Here is a 22,065-nt window from a genome sequence, read left to right as displayed (position 1 = left end):
AATTTCACAATAGGGCAGTTTTACTGTTTGTCCTTCATCACTAACATTTATAACGTCTAATTTTGAAGTTCTTGAATCATTATAGTAATGTATGATTCAGTAGACTTTTATTAACAAGCTATCCCTCTTGTGATTTATATGCCTCCAAAAACCCTTCACGAAACTGTATTTCTGGCTGTATAAATGTCTAAAACTTAAGGGAGGGTCCTATTCCAATAATACAAGTAATAATAGTATAAATGGAGGAGAAGCAGCCAGCTGACAGGACAGCATAGTGGTAGAGCACCTGCAGGATTAACAGGAGGTTTAGCCCACAACTTTTCCATTGGACTGTTTTTCTCTACACTATCATTATAATACTCTACTAATTCAAATGCCCAAAATGCTCATAAATATCCAAGTGTAATGTAACAAGTTGGAGTGAGGGTCGGATCTCTTCTTCGTTTTACTTTTAGTTTATATTTTCCAACTTTTGTGCATCAGTAAGTAAACCTACTGGAATTGATTAAAGGGTGCAGAGATGTGAAAGCGTCCTTTTAAACAAAAACAAATCGACTGATTACGAGAAAACTTTTACAAACTGCAACGCTGGCCAACACTATTTCAGCAACTCTTAATCCCTTTCTCTAATTCCAATTCATGTAGAATGCAGACCGTGACACACAGCTGACAGACAAAGCAGAATGTTTGCTGGAGCAACGCTGAATGTCCTCAGACGTCTCTTTCTTGACCTTCAGTTTCACTCTGAGTATTTGTCTCACACAAATATGTTTCTATAGCCTGTGTTCAGACCCTTTCCGCTAATTAAAGGCGATTTGCTAAAGTTCACTGGGATGCCATTTAACCATGAAAAATACAACACCCTCTGGGCATTTCAAACAAAGGGCCAAATGGTAATCTTGTACACAAACCCAGTGTACTGATGATTAAGTCACAGTCCACTTTGAAGGTTGAGGTTCATTAATAGAATGTTGATTAATGAGGCAGCCTTACAAGCCAAGATTGGCTACAATATTGTAAAGGGGTTAATAATAACCTTTAGTATGCTAACCTGATTACATTTTTAACTTAGACTGTTGACTCAGAAATGTCTTCCTCTAGACAATGTGGGGAAGCTATAAAAAAAGGCCAACAAGATGCTCGGATATATTGTGAGAAGTGTTGAATTTAAATCAAGGGAAGTAATGTTAAAACTTTACAATGCATTAGTAAGACCTCACCTAGAATATTGTGTTCAGTTCTGGTCTCCTCGTTACAAAAAAGAAGAGCAACCAGAATTATCCCGGGTTTAAAAGGTATGTCGTATGCAGACAGGATAAAGAATTGAATCTATTCAGTCTTGAACAAAGAAGAGTATGCGGCGATCTGATTCAAACATTCAAAATTCTAAAAGGTATAGACAATGTTGACCGAGGGGACTTTTTTGACCTGAAAAAAGAAACAAGGACCAGGGGTCACAAATGGAGATTAGATAAAGGGGCATTCGAAGATAGGAAGCACTTTTTTACACAGAGAATTGTGAGGGTCTGGAACCAACTCCCCAGAAATGTTGTTGAAGCTGACACCCTGGGATCCTTCAAGAAGCTGCTTGATGAGATTCTGGGATCAATAAGCTACTAACAACCAAACGAGCAAGATGGGCTGAATGGCCTCCTCTCGTTTGTAAACTTTCTTATGTTCTAAGTCCATTAAACATATCACCACACTGTATATTCACACCCTGTGCAACAAGTATTTATAATACCACATGAAACATGAAACTCTTTACGCTGCACAAACGATTCTAGGTTGTGGTAGGATACAGTGGTAGGAGACATTGGCTTCCCTGACTTAAAGTGAAAAACAAAACGTAAAACATAAACCACACAAGCCCTAACACTCATATTTTAAAATGGCTTTCTAGCAAATCATGCCTTGTGCAGCTATACACAGAATACCCAGACTTTTACAATAACACTTCTGTACGTTACATCACATTACACTTCAGTACTCTATGAACTCTGTGAAAAACGTAGTCTAAGAAAATTGTGATCATTTATCATTCAGGTACTGCCCTCTAAATGTCAACCATGGAAAACAAATACAATATTACACCATCAGCAGATGAAACAAATGAACCACCCGCAGCCCTGTAAAGCATGAGCAATCTGGGATCCAACCAGTAATTATCTAGTGTCCTTATCTCACCCATGAGAGAGGTAGTGTACAAACCAGACATGCTTGGTGTCCAACCAAACCAGTGATGTAAGATAAAGTCAAACCGCCGGAGCATCTGTTCCTGTTGCACCCATTTATCAAGTGAGTGTTTTTTTTTGTTTGTTTTTTTTTTATTTAGTAGTCGCCAATTATTTTTTATTATTTTCTCCCAATTTAGAGTATCCAATTATTTTTAGGCTCAGCTCACTGCTACCACCCCTGCGCTGACTCGGGAGCGACGAAGATGAACACACGCTGTCCTTCGAAGTGTGTGCCGTCAGCTGACTGCTTCTTTTCACACTGCAGACTCACCGTGCAGCCACCTCAGAGCTACAGCGTCGGAGGACAACGTAGCTCTGGGCATCTAACAGGCAAGCCCGCAGGGCCCGGCCAGACTACAGAGGTCGCTGGTGCGCAGTGAGCTGAGGACACTCGGCCAATTGTGCGCTGCCCCAGGGAACTCCCATCCATGGTCGGCAATGGAATAGCCTGGACTTGAACCGGAGACGTCCAGGCTATAGGGCGCATCCTGCACTCCACGCGGAGTGCCTTTACTGGATGCGCCACTCGGGAGCCCCTATCAAGTGAGTGCTGACTATCAGCATAAGTGTTTTTTTTAATAGCTGTAAAGGTTCAAATGCATTTGTAATTCAAATTGACAGAAGCAAATGAGCATGCATCGAGGAGCGCTGTCTAGACTAAGCCTCCTTGGCGTATACGGTCATCTTCTGATCCTCTACTATTTATTGGCAGCCTGAAGATTGCAAAGTAAACTTTGGTCATTTATAAGTCTCTTCCCTGAACTGTGAACAAATCAATTTGTCTGGGAAACCATTTTAAACACTCCTGAAAGAGTCTTGCCTGTCAGGAGGCAGCAGATGGCCATTGGGGAAACATGATGCAAGTAAGAAAATATTCAGATTGTAATGTTACTTTCATCACTATAAGAGTGACAGAACCTTGTATTCCAAAATGTTTTTGACATGGTTCCGTTGAACTTCTGCACCTGTTTTTGTTTGGCTGATGACTATTATAGGAAATGCAGTAACAGAAGCAGCTCCTCTTTTTTAATTTTATTTAGTGTGCCCCATTATTTTACCCTCAATTTGCTCCTGAGGAACTAGAAAGCAGATGTCAGCGAGCTACCGGCCTCTGGAGACAAAAGCCAAGTCAGGCAGTACAATAACTAAAAGCTTATCAACTGTTTGTGAACCACTGATTATCAGATTTGAGTGCTTAAACAAATACAGTATGTGAGGGTGAGCCCCTCAGTGTAATATTGTGACTATTATTGTGATTGTCATTCTACTGGCGATAGAGCCGTGGGTTTATTATGTATTGTGCATGCTGTTGATCAAGTGTGTTTGATATATGATGGTGTATTGCTGTAATTAGATTAGGGCACTTCCATTAATGAAGTTGCCGTAGCTATACATGTGGAACAAGGGTTTTGTTATCGCCATATGTTCGGTAATCTTCCAATGGAAGAGGTAATGCTAATGCAGTCTTTACTGGTAATATATATATATATATATATATATATATATATATATATATATATATATATATATATATATATATATATATATAAGGAATTAGCAAGAAAAGTAATACGTTTTAGTTGTAATGCAGGAGCTGTAGGGTTATTATTTAAGTTTCTATGGAGTAACTGAAAGGATTTTTTGTACACAGTTAATCAGTCCTGCAAAACTATACCGTACACAGCCATTAATGTCTCAAGTAGCCTGCAGCCATCCCATCCCATCCAGAATTCTGATGCTGTTAGCGTTTAGAAGCTCAGTGGTTCAGTCTGCTCACCTTTGGGATGGGACCCTTCTAAGGAACACCAGCTGTTATCGGAAGTTCAGTGCCCCCTTTGGGTGTAGTTTTGTGGGGGTACATCTTTCAGGTTGTCAACCCTCCATATACAAGGCTACTGGGATTTTCATTGTTAATCACACTGCAAAATGACTGTGCAGATTTACCAAAGCAAACCTTTATGAGGAGAATCTGAAACTGGTTTACTGTGGGGTTTTTTATTTAGCTAATTACAGTATTTATGTGTCTATGTAATATTTTCTAAAACTAAACATAGTAATCTTCAAAAGACATGACTGTGTTTCATTCCTTCGTATGCACAGCATTTTGCATGATAGAAACCTGGTATTAAGTAATCAGACAATCCTTTAAATGCATGGCTGATACATTTCAAAGGCTGAGAACAGGTCCTCTTCCAAGGATAATGCCTGTAGATAAAGATGGGGGGGTTCCAAGTGCAACATGAAATTGCAGCGAAGTACTGCCGTTCCTACAAGTTCACAGAGCTCAATCCTGAATCCAGGCTGGTCTGCTTAAACAAAATGTATGCATTCCTGGAATAGAACATATATCGGACCACAGACAGATCTGCAGGCTTTGTATATCTGACAAGCACCTTGCATGTGATTAATGATTATTTAACAGACTTCAAAAGCTGATAATATATTAACATTAAGTAACATGTTTTATTCAATTTAATTTAATGAATACCTAACACACACACACAGACACAAGTATACCTCACATGTGTACATTTTACACAGATTACTTTGTTTCTTTCAGAATGAGGTTAACAAGTAGAGGGGTAATAATGTCAAAAAGCCAACAACAAATGTTATCTGATCTCATGGTGTACTGTAGAGGTTTAAGTCACCTTTAACAGTGATTTTATGAAAATGCCCACACATTTCTATTCACTTGCAGGACACAGGCAGAATCCCACAGAGGCAGGCGGTAGTGCCTGACAGGCAGTGCTCGAATGACACAAAGCCCCTGTAATTCCCTCTATCAACCACAGATTATGAGGATTAGAGACCAGGGGGATGCCGTTCATGTCTCTGGAATACACAATGAGACTGGTGCACGTTCTCAAACTATTATCCACCCAGTCCTTTAAATATACACATTTTTTTGCATTGCAGAGTAAATCCCCACCCAAGGATTGAATTTCAATTAGAGGCTTTTAACCCCTTCAGTCCTGAATTATTTTGTCGAGCTGAAGAATACAAAATGAAGTCCTATAATTCGAAAGGGAATTCCTTTATTGAGTATACATGAGAACAGGACAACATTTTTTTTTTGTACATACATTTTGGTAAATAGGACTTTAAAGGCGGGACCTTGGGGTTCTCCCAGGACTGAAAAAGTACCAAACAACAAAATGAACAACATTTGAGTTTAAGATATTCAATGTTTTTGGGGAATTCTATGCGACATTAATATAAAATAATTTTCATTTCATAGGTTATGAAAGTTGCCATAAGGAAAGCAGCGCACCAGAATTCAAATGCAGTCCCAAAGCCAGTTTGTGTGTTGCTTTAATCACTCTCAGGGCAGCAATAAGAGAGTAACACATTTCAACGCTTCAATCACCGCAACATTTTTGTTTGTTTGTTTGTTTGTTTGTTTGTTTGTTTGTTTTTTGCTTAATTTCACCACATACCTCAGCTATTTTGTTTCCTCCTGCTTTAATGAAGTACAGCATGCGTTAAATATTTAGTACGACTCAAATTATGAATCCATCATTGCATTTGATTTGACTGACTATGTTAGAAATATCAATACTCTTAGTAAAATATCCCCCACTTGCATCTGTTTGAAGATCAAACTTGATAATGGTAGCCCTCGTAGTCCTGGCCCTCTCAGCTCTGTTCCCAGAGGTCAGTCTCCACTGCTGGGTGAAACAGACATCACCAGTAATAGCCCATTATAAATAGACATTATCCAATATCCTTTCAAATAACTGAACGTCCCATTACTTTTAAATAACCAAACTGTGTACATGCACTCTTGAGCCTATAATAGCACAGAGTATCTATTACCGATCTTCCAATGTAGGGTAAAGTTAAAAAAAAAACAAAAAAAAAACACTGCAGCACTACACTGTTAAACTGTTTCTTGCTGTAGTTTTGTAACGTTGGTGGTGTGTTTTCCTTTTTTGCCCAATTATTTTACCCCCTGATTTTCTCCTTAATTTAGAATGTACAATTATTTATTTTCCCCTCACCGCAGCAATTCCCCACACAGCTTAGAAGATGCAAAGGTTCAGTGTGTGTCCTCCCACCAAGCCAGCTTCCTCTCTTACACCAAGGCACTTGAGAGCGGTTGTCAGCGAACTACCGGACTCTGGTGTCCTCCTGACCCGCAGGAGTGCCAGAGACAATGCAACGCTCCATCCAGAATCCCCAGGACCGGCGACTTCACACAGCCAGGACGCGATCCTGACTGTATGTGTGTTTTCCTTTCGTAAACTATCACGAAAATTGAAGCACTAATTAGCTTTTTTTTTTCTTATAGGGATTATAAGGACACTGTTTATCAACACAGGAACATTTACAGAAGACACTGAAAAGCAGTCAGCGATTAAAGGAAGGAAACCAATTACTGTTCTGATATAAAGTAAAGAACGAAGCATTATTCAACCACTGTTATCTGAACTCCAGAACAAAGAATAACATGAAAATCACTTATCCAGTGCACCAACAGAACAGGGTTCATAACCCACACACTATCAGTGTTTATCTACTTCTAACAGGCATGCTTATTCAGGTGTTTTAGATTCCTGCATTTATTACAAGCTTATATTCCAAGAGATGTTTAACCTCTTTGAGAATAATAACATTGCCATCACGTCAAGGGAAATTGCCATCAATTCAAGGCAATTTAATAGAGAATGCCCCAAAGTTGAGAAAAGTTCAAAACCATTAGATGTAATTCCAGTCTCAACAAAGTATTTGGCCAGCATTCTCCGTGCTGGCAGAGAATAAGGATTTTCATGACATTTTTATCCTGGCAGCATACTCTTTTATATCAGCTCATGAATATTATTATCATGTTTTTACTTAGATCATTTTCTAATTAAGATATACAGCGTCTGCCTAAATCCGTGCACTTTTCCTCTCGTCAAATCAACTCTTGCAGTACCAGCACAGTGAATTCTTCCACAATAATTAGAGTTATATAGAACATAAAAATATACACTTTCACTTTTACTATCTGATGGTTATCACTTCAAAAACCTTCTTCCCTCAAATCCATTATGAAATATATTTATTAATGTGCTTTTTCAAGAGGATGAAAAAAAAAACAGGGTCTTTGAAGGGTCCAATAATCAAGCTCTTGATGTGTTTATACAATTCCCTTCACAAGCTGACTGCCCAAACATTACCAAATATCTGGGCTTGGTCGTCACATAACTGAGACATAAACAAAGATGTTATCTTGCATGTTAAAATACACATATAAATGACTTTATGAAAGTGCAAGTGGTGCTAAAAGGTTATACAGTTCAGCCGTTCAAAATCATTTCTTTCTAGAAAAACAGCAAATAATCAATTGACCAGGCCTCCGCTGTGTCCCAATAGGACCAGCTAAGAGTGATGGTGTCCCATAGAGCATGGCCTGTGTCTGACTCTGCCCACAGTCTCCTCACAGGTGGTTTTAATGAGACACCCACTGGGGGGTCAGTGGTCAATACAAAGTTTCCCTTTTTATCAAGCTAAAAAAAACAGAACGTCCAATATGTATTGTATGATGAATGTTTGGGCAGCTACATCAGAGGCCTGGGGAGTAGGTGAAGTCATTAATCTGAGCCTGAGTAATTGCTATGCCAATAGTTTGACCCACATGCTGTTCCAGCACACATCACTCCCAGATGCAAGACATTAAATCACAGGGATTATATGAACCGTGACGTAGACATCCTTCTTCCCCGTTGCGCTTTCGTTGCTTCACGTCATCATTAAGCCATGAAAGTTTTATAGGGGTTATCAAATACCTGACATTTAAGATGTTATCATAGCCTGACGTGTAGTCAGCCCCTACAAAAACCACAAGACTGTCACACAACTGGGTAGGATCATATCTCGGACCTGCAGGCAATCTGCCCCCACCACCATCAAAAAGAAAATCTCACTTTGAACATTGTGTAGTGTGAAAACATTTCCACCAAATAACACATCCACTGTCAAGGTAAAACGAAGGTCTTATGCCGTCAGAAGATCTTACATCGTTTTTTGGCTAGTTCAATTTCGGCTAGGTCTCACTTGCAAAAGAGATTTTAATCTCAAAGGTTTAATAATGAGTAAATATGTGTAATAACACTTTGTTATGTAGGCAATATAAACCCATTTATTAAAAAAAATATATATACTTATTTACATCGTTTCAGTTGTACAGTTTTGTATTTACATGATATACCTGTATATACATACATTTATTTTTTATTATATTTGTTTATTTCACTTTTTACCGTTTTTTGAGGTTGCGCTTTATGTAATATGTCTGTATATAAGCGCATTGCTGTTCAAATGTCCGTTTATGTACAATGTTTCGGTTGTGTAGCTGGTTTATATGACGTTCCTGAATAAAACTACGACTCATATTCAATTGTTTGTCCTTTCATTATAATATTTATGTTGTTTTTAATACGCCAGTCAAATTGACCACTCATGGTTTTTCTAGGTATGCGTATAAACACAGTCATTCTAGCGTTAAAGTCTGTTTCAAAGCTCTTTTCAAAATGTCCGCTCTGGTACACTGATAGTGTAAGGATTATTGCCCACATTGTCAAACAGGTAACACAACAATAACAATCCATGATGTGGTACACAACTGAAAAGCCAGAGCACTTGCTGTTATGTTTTTTTTGTTTGTTTGTTTTTTATCACTCTTCCTGCAGTGATTTAGAGGGCAGATCTCAAACCCCAGTGCAGAGGTGAAGGGCAGGACTGACAGTGATGTGAACTAATCACATGTCAGAGTGAGACTATAGCCCGGTTGGATAAGGATGTTAGGGCAATAATTCAATTTATTCTTGCTCCTATAATGAGGTTTTAACCAGTCACAGGCCGGAATATCCAAGCACTGATTCATATATATATAACTACCGTATTACTTTGAATTACTGCCTCCCTTGAATAAGCGCAGCACTCAGATATCACATTTGTAATAGATGCCACCCTCGAATAAACGTTGCTCTCAATAATGAAACATGTACGTTTTTTTTCCTTCCCTAGCTCAAATAAATGCAGCACTTCATAAAGAAACGCATACAAAACACAGTATGGCAAAACATTACAAAATGAATTGAATACACTTGAATAAAATGTATTTAAAAGAATACAATTACACACTGGAGCATACCGGTATTTTACTGTAAAGTTTATTATTATTATTTCTTTATTTAGCAGATGCCTTTATCCAAGTGCTGTAGCGATGCTGTTTAGGGGATAGCCAAGGGATTAACTCATCTTCCTCACTGAAGCCCTGCCTGGACCAGGAGACTAGGAGTGTTTAGTTGTCTTGCAGGTTGAAGAGAAAGAAACGCACCGTATATTGCAGAGTTCAGCCTTGCGATCTTTAGAAACTGCTGTAAGAAAAGAAAGGGTAAATAATCCGACCTCCTCGGTGCTGAATTGACATTTCTCTCTTGTTATTATTTCCCTCTCCACGCTACACTGGTATGTGTCCTCACCTAGTCAAACACTGATCTGATCTGCAAGCTCAACAGCTTTCAGTTTAAAGCTGTAGGACTTCTTCACCATCCTGATCAAGTTGTATCTGCAGAAATAAACTTCAATATACGCCTCCCTCAAATACCGTAAAAGAACGCAATAAAAAAATGGCGCCATTCGAAAACCATAATACTTCTAATTACCGCCACCCTTGAATAAACGCTGCCCTTCAATAAGAGCCACAGCTGTTTTTAGCAATTAAAAAAACTATATATATATATATATATATATATATATATATAGTTAGTTTGTTTTTTGTTTTTTGCTAATAAAAGGTGTAGGTTTACAGTATACTACCATTTGAAAGATGCAACATGTCCCAATAGTTTTTGAAAGGTAGACTAAATATATTTCAGCTCTCTCTCTCTCTCTCTCTCTCTCTCTCTCTCTCTCTCTCTCTCTCTGTCTCTCTCTCTCTCACAATATATATATATATATATATATATATATATATATATATATATATATATATATATATATAGTGAACGACTGCACTACTTTCAAGGTTCGATAGCCCTTTTTTAAGCAGATCAAGACACAAAGAATTGAAGTTTAAATAGCACTTTCGTGCCGTTTTTATTAGTTACAGAAAAATAAAACAAAACAATACAAAAGCCTAAATCCATTTTGGAGAGCTAACTAAACTTTTTCTTTCAGCTCTACCTAAAATGGATGGCTAAGCCGTTTACCGATAAAAACACAACAGTTTTCAACACACAAACAAAAAGGTTTACATACTGCCTTTTTTTCAAAAGCCAAGTACAAGGTTGTCCTGGAAGAAAACTTGCTTCCTTCTGCTCTGACAATGTTCCCCAACTCTGAGGATTTCCAGCAGGACAATGCTCCATGCCACACAGCCAGGTCAATCAAGGTGTGGATGGAGGACCACCAGATCAAGACCCTGTCATGGCCAGCCCAATCTCCAGACCTGAACCCCATTGAAAACCTCTGGAATGTGATCAAGAGGAAGATGGATGGTCACAAGCCATCAAAGAAAGCCGAGCTGCTTGAATTTTTGCGCCAGGAGTGGCATAAAGTCTCCCAACATCAATGTGAAAGACTGGTGGAGAGCATGCCAAGACGCATGAAAGCTGTGCTTGAAAATCAGGGTTATTCCACCAAATATTGATTTCTGAACTCTTCCTAAGTTAAAACATTAGTATTGTGTTGTTTAAAAAATTAATATGAACTTATTTTCTTTGCATCATTCGAGGTCTGACAACACTGCATCTTTTTTGTTATTTTGACCAGTTGTCATTTTCTGCAAATAAATGCTCTAAATGACAATATTTTTATTTGGAATTTGGGAGAAATGTTGTCAGTAGTTTATAGAATAAAACAAAAATGTTCATTTTACCCAAACACATACCTATAAATAGTACAACCAGAGAAACTGATAATTTTGCAGTGGTCTCTTAATTTTTTCCAGAGCTGTATATATAAAGGTCATTTTACCAGCAAATGACATAGATGTTGGAGCACCCGATGGGCTTTCTCATCTCTTAATCGGGGGTGGGGGTTAAAATTCCTTTGCAAGGCAGTCTGGGAAGCACTGCCCGATTACTGCTCACCATTACTGAATTCCAATCATTTTTTTTTTAAACAGAAAAGTAGAAAGAAGAAAAAAAAAAAAAAAAAACTTCCAAAAAATTTCATGATGCAGTACAGGAGAGCTTTTGTTGGCCCCTAACATGTCCAGTAGCGTTCCTCAAGGCTGCATGCTTTGGACCAGTTCCACTCATACATCATTTGCACATGTTATTTTTCAGATCTAAATCTTAATTCCAAACTTCTCCCAGGCTTTGACGGAAAGGTCCAAGAGTCTGTTGGCGCCTCTTGTGGCACCGAGACCAGTGCCAGCCGAGCAACAGGTGTACTTCACACAGCCCATCACAGCAAATCCTGATGAGACCCAGAGAGGGCTCTGGGAAGGAACCGGGATTGCTTGATCAACATGAAATCCGCGTGGCTCGCTTACAACACTGAACTCAGAGGGGGAAGGAGTGGTCTAAGAAAACAGTCAAACATGCTTGTAACGACTGCTCAAGGGAGTATCTTTCTAGTGCTCTTTCTGAATAGATGGTCCTTAACTACACAGGCGATTGAGAATGAGTGATACAGGAGGATTCCTCAGAGTGTCACTATAGAATTAAAGGCCATGACCATGCGCATGTAATTACATTGCAATAACTCAGGTAATTACCAGGTGTACTTATAGGGAAATTAGTTCACCATTAGTAACCATGTAGGAACAGGGTTCACTGGTAGTTTATATGTACCCTATAACCTAACATGCTAGCACTAGGTCTTCCTTCTGTACAGACGTTCCGAATCCAGGTCTAGTGATATCCATAAATTATTGGTATGGTAGAATACTAATCCATGCAGCAAATGCGAAATACAATGAAAGCCCAGCTATCATTCCCCAGCACTATCAGTTTGATGGGAGCACTCCATCTCCTCTCTACTTTCATGTGTTTCAGGGTATTAGGATCCCAATTCCAACTAACTTTTTAGTGGTATTCACTTCAGGTAAAATTGCTCCATGTTTGCTTAATTATTTTACATAAATGTATCAGCATTTCCCGTAATTGAATTAAGATTGATACAGTTAGTTCTGCAAACCAATTTCCGAGGAAACAAATTAACTTGATATACTGTATGTGTGATAAACAGTAATATTGTACTCATGACAGAAGCTAAGTACTGCATTTATTGTTCTGATATGCTGTACAACATCTGGCTTTTATTATGCATATTCCTCTTTAGTTAAAAAAAAACTGAAGCTCCTTTAAATTTGGCAAGGCACAGTCAACAATCTATCGCATCACACTTAGTTTCAGACAGCCCATGTCTTTCTAAGGGCCTTGAATAAAGCAGATTAGAGTGCGCCTTTGCCTTGACATGAAAAGCTCTCATATGTCTCATCTCTTCTCTTTCTTGATTACCACCCCATCATGGTAATTGCTATTTTCCTAAACAAAATGGTCCCATTCCCTAGCGTAAGTTACGCAATTAAGTTCCACATCCATATGAAAATAAATTCCTAAATGCACAATGGACAACCTAGCCAACAAAATTTCAGCTTCAATTACTATTATTTTTTAATCACAGAGAGTATATGTTTGTTTTTTTTTATATTAAAATGTAGTAGTCGGCAATTCTTTTATTATTTTCTCCCAATTTAGAATGTCCAATTATTTTTAGGTTTAGCTCACCGCTACCACCCTTGGCTGACTCGGGAGGGGCGAAGATGAACACACACTGTCCTCCGAAGCGTGTGCCGTCAGCCGCCCGCTTCTTTACACACTGCAGGCTGACCATGCAGCCACCTCAGAGCTACAGAGTCGGAGGACAAACGCAGCTCTGGGCAAGCCTGCAGGAGCCCGGCCAGACCACAGGGGTCGCTGGTATGCGGTGAGCCAAGGACACCCTGGCCGACCTAAGCCCTCCACCCCGGCCAATTGTGTGCCACCCCCTGGGAGAACCTGTCCACGGTCGGCAATGGAACAGCCTGGAATCGAACCAGTGATGTCCAGGCTATAAGGCGCATCCTGCATTTGACGCGGAGCGCCTTTACCGGATGCGCCACTCGGGAGCCCCAGATAGTATATGTTACTGAAAGCTTGCCACCTGCTGCCTTGGGGTGTAATACTTGACCCTATGAGCTGAACAAACCCGTCATGTCTTCTTGTTTTATTATCACTTATCTGTATTAACAAAGGGACAGGGAGAGTGGTTAAAAAAAGATGGTGTTATTGTGTTAGCTTATACTAAGCTCATCACAAGCACATGCTGCAAACAATAATAAACTATCTAACACTGAAAAGGAAATGGTATATCTGAATTGCATAAATATACAGCCAGTCATGATAAAACTTTCCATTGCTGCAGAGCTGTAACATACAACACACAGTAGGCCTACTATACATTCAGCGTGAATGGCACTACTCTCTGAACTACCCAAAACTAATAAAAGTTCACACTGAAAGAGCTAAAGCAGCAAAGCTGTCTAAACTTGTAACTACTGTATGACTTTATGTGTTCTCGGATGTACAGGAGGTCAGCCTGTGACCAGAAGAAAATCAGTTTTATACCAAATGCCACCCGGTACAGTGAATGCAAGCCACAGATGTTGAACACTTCAGCAATAAAAAACACATTGTTGCAGATTCGAGGATCGCAAGAAGTATTGTGAGAGTATTTGCTATCCTCATATAGCAGATAATGTACAGGACCATGTGTTCATTACTGCTATGCAATCATTCGAAACGCTACAACAACAAAAAGTACATGCACTGTTAAAGACCTTTCTGCTTTGCTGGTCACCAAAGACATTGCTGAGCATAATGCAGAGTTCTATTAGACCGATCATATCAGCCCCTTAGGACACCTTCTGGTTCATTGTGTTGCTGTTCAGCATTCAGCTTTACATGATATAAATGATAAAGTTAAACAGAGTAGCTTTTCAAGAAAAGCCACAGTTCTCAGTGATATTTAAAACAGTACAGATGTTGCATAATTCTATTTTTATTTTATTCCACTCAATGACATCTATTTTCGGAACTTATAGAAAATCTGCACCCTGTATCTTTTAAAAGCGACCTGAATATAATTTTTTTTTTTTTTTTTTTATGACATACAATAAAAAACATATGATTGTATTCATGTGGCACTTACAAACGTGAAGGCTGTTGCTTGGAGACAGATATTTCAGGTCTACTGTAAATAGCAGTCAAGAGAAGGTTTATTTAGTAATTTACGTTACACTGCCATATCCTATATCCTGAAAATCAGCACAAAAATATTCTTGACATAGAAAAGTTGTTGCTGTATCCAATCTGATTAGCACGTCACCCGCAGTATAAGGTAATGACAGGGGACCCACAACAAAGCCAATATAAATGTTAACTTACCCCTCCGCATGTCCGGCTAACAGAAAAGCCCTTGAAAGCTGTTTATATTCACATGCAATAAAAGTTAAAGACAGCTTGGGAGCTATCAAACATAAACAATGAAACTGACAAATCTCCAATAAGTAAAGCTGAGGGAACACAAAGCCACGTTTTCAGGAACAGTAGCTTGAAACATGGTTCCAGGAGACCGGGAGATCTAGTTTGAGGCAGCTTTGCTGTATCAAACCCCAAATCTCCCATGGTGTGCCTTGCAGTGGCCTGAAACCTAGTCTCCTGAAACGAAGTTCCAAGCCACAAAGTGGCTTTAGAAACCAAGGCTTGAAGGGCATCCAGCGTTCTCTACCGGCATGGAATCAATGACTCTAATTGGATAATAAATAAAAAGGCCATGGAAAAACTCTTGAATTGCACTGCTGTGGCACTGCTAAGGTTAAACAGTAATCTAATAGAATAATACCAGGATATGAAACACACTGACTGGACCCTCTTCACAAACCTTCAACTTTAGCTAATGAGCACAAAATAAGTAGTAGTCTCAGCATTTCTTATAGGATAAACATTGGTTTAATGTATTTGTGTGTGTGTGTATGTGTTTTTTTTTCCATATCTGTTAAAATCTTAGTTATAATAAAGCACAACTTACTGCTGCTGGACTTGCTGGGGGATGACGGCAGCAGGCTGCTGCTTCACTGTCAGAGTCATCTGGGCACCGTTGTTGGTTTGCTGAGCGACCTGCCTGCCCTGGAACACGCTGTGCTGGGAGGTTTGCTGGGGGATGGGTCTCTGGGGGATCACGCTGTGCTGGGAGGTTTGCTGTGGGATGGGTCTCTGGGGGATCATGCTGTGCTGGGAGGTTTGCTGGGGGATGGGTCTCTGGGGGATCACGCTGTGCTGGGAGGGTTGCTGTGGGATGGGTCTCTGGGAGATCACGCTGTGCTGGGAGGTTTGCTGTGGGATGGGTCTCTGGGGGATCATGCTGTGCTGGGAGGGTTGCTGTGGGATGGGTCTCTGGGAGATCACGCTGTGCTGGGAGGTTTGCTGTGGGATGGGTCTCTGGGGGGGCACAGTGTCCTGTCGGTCCCCCGGGTGATGAGGAGGGGAGTGTGGAGGTACAGTCTTCTGCTCGCACGCTTTTCCTTTCGTCTCTGGTTTGCACACGCAGAGCTGGGGCCGCAGGCACATCCCCCCATTCAGGCATGGTGGCTTACAGTTGGCTGCAACGTGAAAGACAGACAACCATTTGTATTTCATGCAATGCATACAAAAACTCATACAAAAGTGATTAGTATTAATACTACAGGCTTAAGTAATTAGTGTAGCCTATAGCTTATAGAAATCAAACTATTCTCGTACCTGCAACCATTAACATACAATATTACATTTCTATAGTGTCTTTCATGGCAAATCACCCCAAGGCGCTGTACAATAACACAGGTGAAATTGAAATCGCCCCAAAAAAACTTACAGCACTTTTTTTTATTTATTTATTTATTTATTTATTTTTATTATTTTACCCCGATTTTCACCCCAATTTAGCATGCCCAATTATTATCTGTATCCCCGGCTCACCGCTCACAACCCCCGCGCCGACTCGGGAAACGGAGGCTGGAACACGCGTCCTCCGAAACGTGCTCCTGCCAAGCCGTCATTTTTCGCACTGCAGATCCACAGCAATGCCACCAGACCTATAGTGCCGGAGGACAACACAGATCTGGCGGCTCCGCTGCAGAGCCACAGGCGCCCTATCGGCCACAGGGGTCGCTGATGCGCGGTGAGCCGTGGATTCCCCTGCCGACCTAAGCCCTCCCTACCCGGGCAGCGCTCAGCCAATTGTGCGCCGCCCCCTAGGAACTCCCGGTCACGGTCAGCTGTGACATAGCCTGGATTCGAACCTGCGATCTCCAGGCTATAGGTATAGGGCACATCCTGTGCGGAGCGCCTTTACTGGATGCGCCACTCGGGAGCCCCGCTAACTTACAGCACTTTAATAAAAAACAAAATTAACTGTGTATTTGTACAAATGTATCCAAAATTAACCATTTCTGATGGCCGTCAGGACCTATTTATTGTAGATTTCACATGTTTACTTCAAATGTGTGTAACAGCTCAGATTGTTCACCAACTGAAGACAGCAATACCACTAAAAGATATTTGGTATCCTTATATTGTAAACATGTAATTGCTGTTAATAATTGCATGGTTAACAAAAAAGTCCCTTTTCACATATTCTGTAAATGCTTTTATTAACTACAAAGGTATGAGAAAAAAAAAAATAACATATATATAAATCCTGCTAAGATCCCCGGCACAGCAAATAACCCTGTTTAAATTTACCATCTGACAATAATTAGCAATAACAGGCTCTCTAATAAACTGCACTGCCGTTAAACTTATGACATCATACGTCAGAGCAGAGGCCACAGCATCTTGTTCTGGATTTTTATAGGAGCCCTGCAGTTAGCCTGTGATTACCGCAGTTCCAGCTTCGTGCATTACAATGGAGCACACATTCTTTAATAATACAGAAAGCCCTGCAGCTACAAGCACCAACATAAGAAGTAATCATTTCGACTTCCTTTCTTCGTCCTCTGTTATGGGGCTGTAGTTTAACTCCACCGCCGTACGTTCTCTAAGTCCCCTGGACAGGAAACCGGTTTTATGAGGCACACATTTATCAAAGCCCTGGTAAGGATTTGTCCATCACATTGCCTGTGGGCATTTGAAAACACTGTGCATTGATTCATTACCCTACACCACGGCTGAGGAATTATTTTCTTTATTGATGGCATATGCAACCACAATGTAATGTCTTTAGTGTTTGATTACATTTCTTTCCAGTCTTTTTTTTTATATTACATTTTTTTTCCCTGTTCATTCACATCAAACAATGACATTCATAAACAAACGTAAACTGCAGTATTTCGCTGTTGGATCAGACACAGATATGTTTGAAATGCCTAAAAATTCCAGGATGTAAACATTTGAAACATGATTTGTACCCTAACCAACTTCTTCCTTTGCTTCCATAAAGTATTTTTATTACACTATCATGTGAAGGGGATTAGTGCATGGCCCCAGGTTGGGGAAATAGCTCTCCATATTTAATCAGTAGCACTCTCCTAGAAGCTGAACCAAACAAAACAGTCTGCCGCATACAGTACATGCACCACACAAAATGCTTCCACAGATCCTGATTGGGGGACGCTTGTAGAGACCAGCTCTGATACAAGACAAGATTACAAGATGGGTATTGAGCATTGAGCAATATATAATATTTGACAAAATATTATATTCTAGGGCAGAGAATTTAGGGCCATATTTTCAAAGTGTTTACTCCTATTTTTTGAGTAAAACATCTGTTCATTTTTAAGTAATATACTTCAGGTTCTCTTCAGCACTCTCAAAGCATTTTGTTTTTTATTTTGTAACATTAACATGATTTTGTCTTCTTTCAGTAAAGAATGGTGAAAACGCTTTGAAAATATGGCCCTAAATCCTGTACCCTATTCTCTCAAATACTGTATATTAACATGGAGTAACTTGAGAGTGCTCAGTACTCACTAGTAACTTATTGGATTTTAATTTACACCACTGGATACTGAAATGGAAGATCAAAACAAATGGGAAAAAAGCATTGTAATTGAAGGACGCACTCAAACATAAGTTCCGCTTTGGGACGCATTATCAGTCCTTAATGCCTAGTATATAGCCTAATGGATTAAAGAATTGCACAGTATTGACCTAAATCTGGCTCCTCTGATAAGTCTCTTTTTGTTGTGCTTTTTAAAAACGTTTCTACAGCAACAGTATTTATAGTTAAGCTGACCTACTTGAGTCTGCATTGAATCCAAAGAGCTTCCACTTCCCACAGGAAATATTTCTATTTGGCATATGGCTCCACCATTTTATCAGGACGCACAGGAGAAATACACCTTCCCATTTGGGCAGAAGTTAATTATTTAGTTCAGCACAGCTGCCAAGTCTTTTAAAAAATTTTTTTAATTATTATTTTATTTACCGCTTTATCTTAAAGGAATAAAAGGGCAAAACAATAACTTAACTTTTTCTATCTTGAAATTGTACTTATTAGTTTTAAATACTGACGTTGTTCTAATAGGGACCTATGCTGTCGCTTCAAATTCAACAATATAAAATTCAGTGCTTTCTTAATTGATATATTATGTTCACCTAGTGTTTTAATTGGCGTCAGTATTCTGTCAATAATATGACTGGTCCCTCTTGTATTTTGATTTAGTTTTTTCCTTTGTTTTGGGGGTATACACCTTTTATAACAGATTACTTCCTGTGCTGTAGGATTACTGAAGGGAAATTACCTTAAAGAACAGGAAGTAATAGCGTACCAGGAAGCAGCAGCAACAGCCAAAAGATCTTCCAGCACAAGAAACATTGGACCAGTGATCGCTAATGCTAAAGTAAATGGATTGCAAAGCATTAAAGAACCAGGAGCTCCCAGTGCAGGTGCTTCAATGCTATCTTTTTTTTATTATTAAGATCCCCAATATAAATGAGCCCCTAATATTATGGGTTTACATAATCATCTAGGCCTATTAGTTTTTATCACACTAGCATTACACAGATTGCCTTGTGCTTTGAGGATTATTAGAAAAGCCCTTTCTAATATCATTCCTCACTGCTTACAAAACTGTACAGAAGCCTTTTCAAAGCGAGATGCCATCAGTGATAGGCAGCCTTATCACACACCTGCTCCACTCGCCTCATATCAGATGTGGCATGCAGTTCAATATTAGAACGTTTTACAACTACACAAACATGCTAGACTTTATTAGATGCATGTCACGGCTTTGTGAAAGTGAGTCAATTTCCTATTCTGGTGTGCCTCTGCAACATAGTTGCGAGCACAGCCTCAACTCATGGACTATTTTGAACAAGATTGGGAGGAGTATCCCATAGAGATGTTCAGTATAATAAAAGTCTGGAGCCTTAGGCAAACAGATACTGCGCTTGCCACGCTAGCCTTTATTTAATATACCAGTGAGTACCACCAAGTGGATTTCATATGGAATTTGTAGGGAAGGAGTCTTGAACGGGGTGCATGTGAAAACAGGTCCACACCAGCCTTGATTTCAAAATGTTTCTTATAAAGGGAGCACACCCTCCACCCTTTTAATCCTGTGCAATCCTTGTTTGATACAAAACTTGCACGCCACCTGCATTGTGAGTTTGGGATATCATTATTATTATTATTTATTTCTTAGCAGACGCCCTTATCCAGGGCGACTTACAATTGTTACAAGATATCACATTATTTTTATATACCATTATCCATTTATACAGTTGGGTTTTTACTGGAGCAATCTAGGTAAAGTACCTTGCTCAAGGGTACAGCAGCAGTGTCCCCCACCTGGTATTGAACCCCTGACCCTCCGGTCAAGAGTCCAGAGCCCTAACCACTACTCCACACTGCTGCTCGTAAACTGGTGCCTTAGAAATGTTATCATGTTATCATCCTCTGCAGCCCTAGTCTTCCCCTATCACACCCAGTTGCAGGTGCACATTGGGATACTCTGTGCTTCTTACAGTTTTACAGCAAACAGTCAGCTTACTGCTATTGAACAGATATACGGCAAAGTCACATGGTTCAGCTCCTATGCATATGCCTATTGTAATGGATCTCCTAATAACTCTTGATAAAGTGGGCCCACCTTGTCTATGTAAGATTGTTGGCTATACACATTTGCTTTTTGCATAAGGGAATAGTCTGCCTGCCCAACTCCTATAATGTCTAAATTATTTTTCATACCAGAACATCAAATATAAATGTCCCTTGGTAGATAAGGTATTCTGCTTTTGGCATGATTTGGCTGTGCATGAAGAAAATGTTTGGTATGTATGTGCTGCATTTAAGAAAAACTGGAGACTAAACACAATTTTAATGTCTGATGTAAAAAGCTGTATTTTTACGGAACATCGTGTCATTCTTAGATTTTACTAGTCATATGTAGTTATCACTTCAAAGGAGATTTTTCATACTTATTTACATAGTCTATGTGGTATTTAATGGTACTTCAACAGCATTTTTGATTGAACTATAATTGCCTTTTTAGATACCTAATTAAAATATTAGCGGTTGAGATTTTTGTTTTTTTCTTTTCAACAAAGAGCTTGCATTTGTGATATAAAAGACAGTTTTCCATATATGCCTTACTATGTATGTGATTTTCACAAACAGAGGCCAGCAACTGTAGCAGTGAAGGACAAACTGGAATAAGCATCTGTGACAGCGAGCCCTGTTGCTGGTTCCTGCGCAAGTGTGTGCAGCTGTGACGCGTTGCTGGGCAACCGATTGGGCAGTGAGGCTCGACAGCGCTGAGTGGATCAGGAGGTCCAGATTGGCGGGGAGCGTCCCCGGGGATGCTGCGCGGAGTTCGAAAATGGTCTGTTTCACAGTTCGAGGCTACAAGCTTGATTGTTTACATCAAGGAGGAGAGCGTCCGCTCTGCAGGACAACTACTACGGAACCCCTTGACTGCAGGACGGTGCCTGTGAAGCTGCTCAGCCAGGACCGTCACAAGGACCTGGAGTTGCTGGGAGGCCGGGACTTCTGAAGCAACAGTAGTAGGTCAGTTTAGGGATCCCAAACAGTATAGAGAGGGTTACCGTAGAGTAGTAGGCTCCTGGAGCTGGACATTCCTTTTAGTGGGACTAATGCTCGCCATTTTGTGTGGCAAACTTTTATTTTTAGCTTTGTTTTGTTTTATTTTGTTTATGAAATTCGGCACTAGGATTACCACTGCTGGTACCCTAGTGTCGGCCTGTGTTGAAAATAAATCTGCATGTCCGTGCGGCCTGTCAACACCAATGCTGAATAATTTCTTTCATCAAAAGCACATGCAAAGGTTAAATAAAAATACAGGTGGTGAGACAACCTTTATTCTCCCAAAACATGAAAAAGCAAGGTCATTGTAACCTAGACTGTGATACTGGAATGGAGCTTCACTCGGATGAAGTGAAAAAAACTTCAAATTGACTTGTTTCTATTTATTTTCACTAGATTTCAGTTGACTTCTTTTGGTAATAGTGTTTGTGAAGATGGCCTTGTGGGTCTGTCGTTAACAGAACCATGCACATATTTATTTTCTATTGAAATTACAGAATAGTTGCAACTTTTAACATAGACACCCTGTTGTTTCCTTCCTGGGAAAGCAGTAACTCCATTATGGCATTAAGTGCATCCTGAATTACTCCCGAAATACATGAGTACACTGATCACTTTGTACAGAGGGCCCCTAATCTTTCAACACATCCTGAATCGCTCAGGAACACAAGGAACTTATGTGCCAATGGTCAAAGTACAGTACTGAACCTCTACAGACGTTCCTTCATCCCCCTTCAGTTTCTATAGCTGTAATTTGCAATGT

General features: G+C 39.8%; 1 protein-coding gene across 5 annotated transcripts in view; it reads right to left on the bottom strand.

Annotated features, from left to right (window-relative positions):
- Positions 1-22,065, bottom strand: part of LOC117411023 (latent-transforming growth factor beta-binding protein 1) — a 141,125-nt gene that overhangs the window by 114,163 nt on the left and 4,897 nt on the right. For all 5 annotated transcript variants that reach the window (XM_034018022.3, XM_059024886.1, XM_034018023.3 and 2 more), the window contains exon 3: positions 15,309-15,879. In XM_034018022.3, the coding sequence (XP_033873913.3) occupies positions 15,309-15,879 (571 nt within the window). The remainder of the gene's footprint in view (positions 1-15,308; positions 15,880-22,065) is intronic.

Source organism: Acipenser ruthenus, chromosome 6 (assembly GCF_902713425.1).
Source record: "Acipenser ruthenus chromosome 6, fAciRut3.2 maternal haplotype, whole genome shotgun sequence".
In the NCBI taxonomy this organism is placed as follows: domain Eukaryota; kingdom Metazoa; phylum Chordata; class Actinopteri; order Acipenseriformes; family Acipenseridae; genus Acipenser; species Acipenser ruthenus.
Note: the sequence above shows the minus strand (reverse complement) of the source record. Positions and strands in the feature narration are given on the sequence as shown.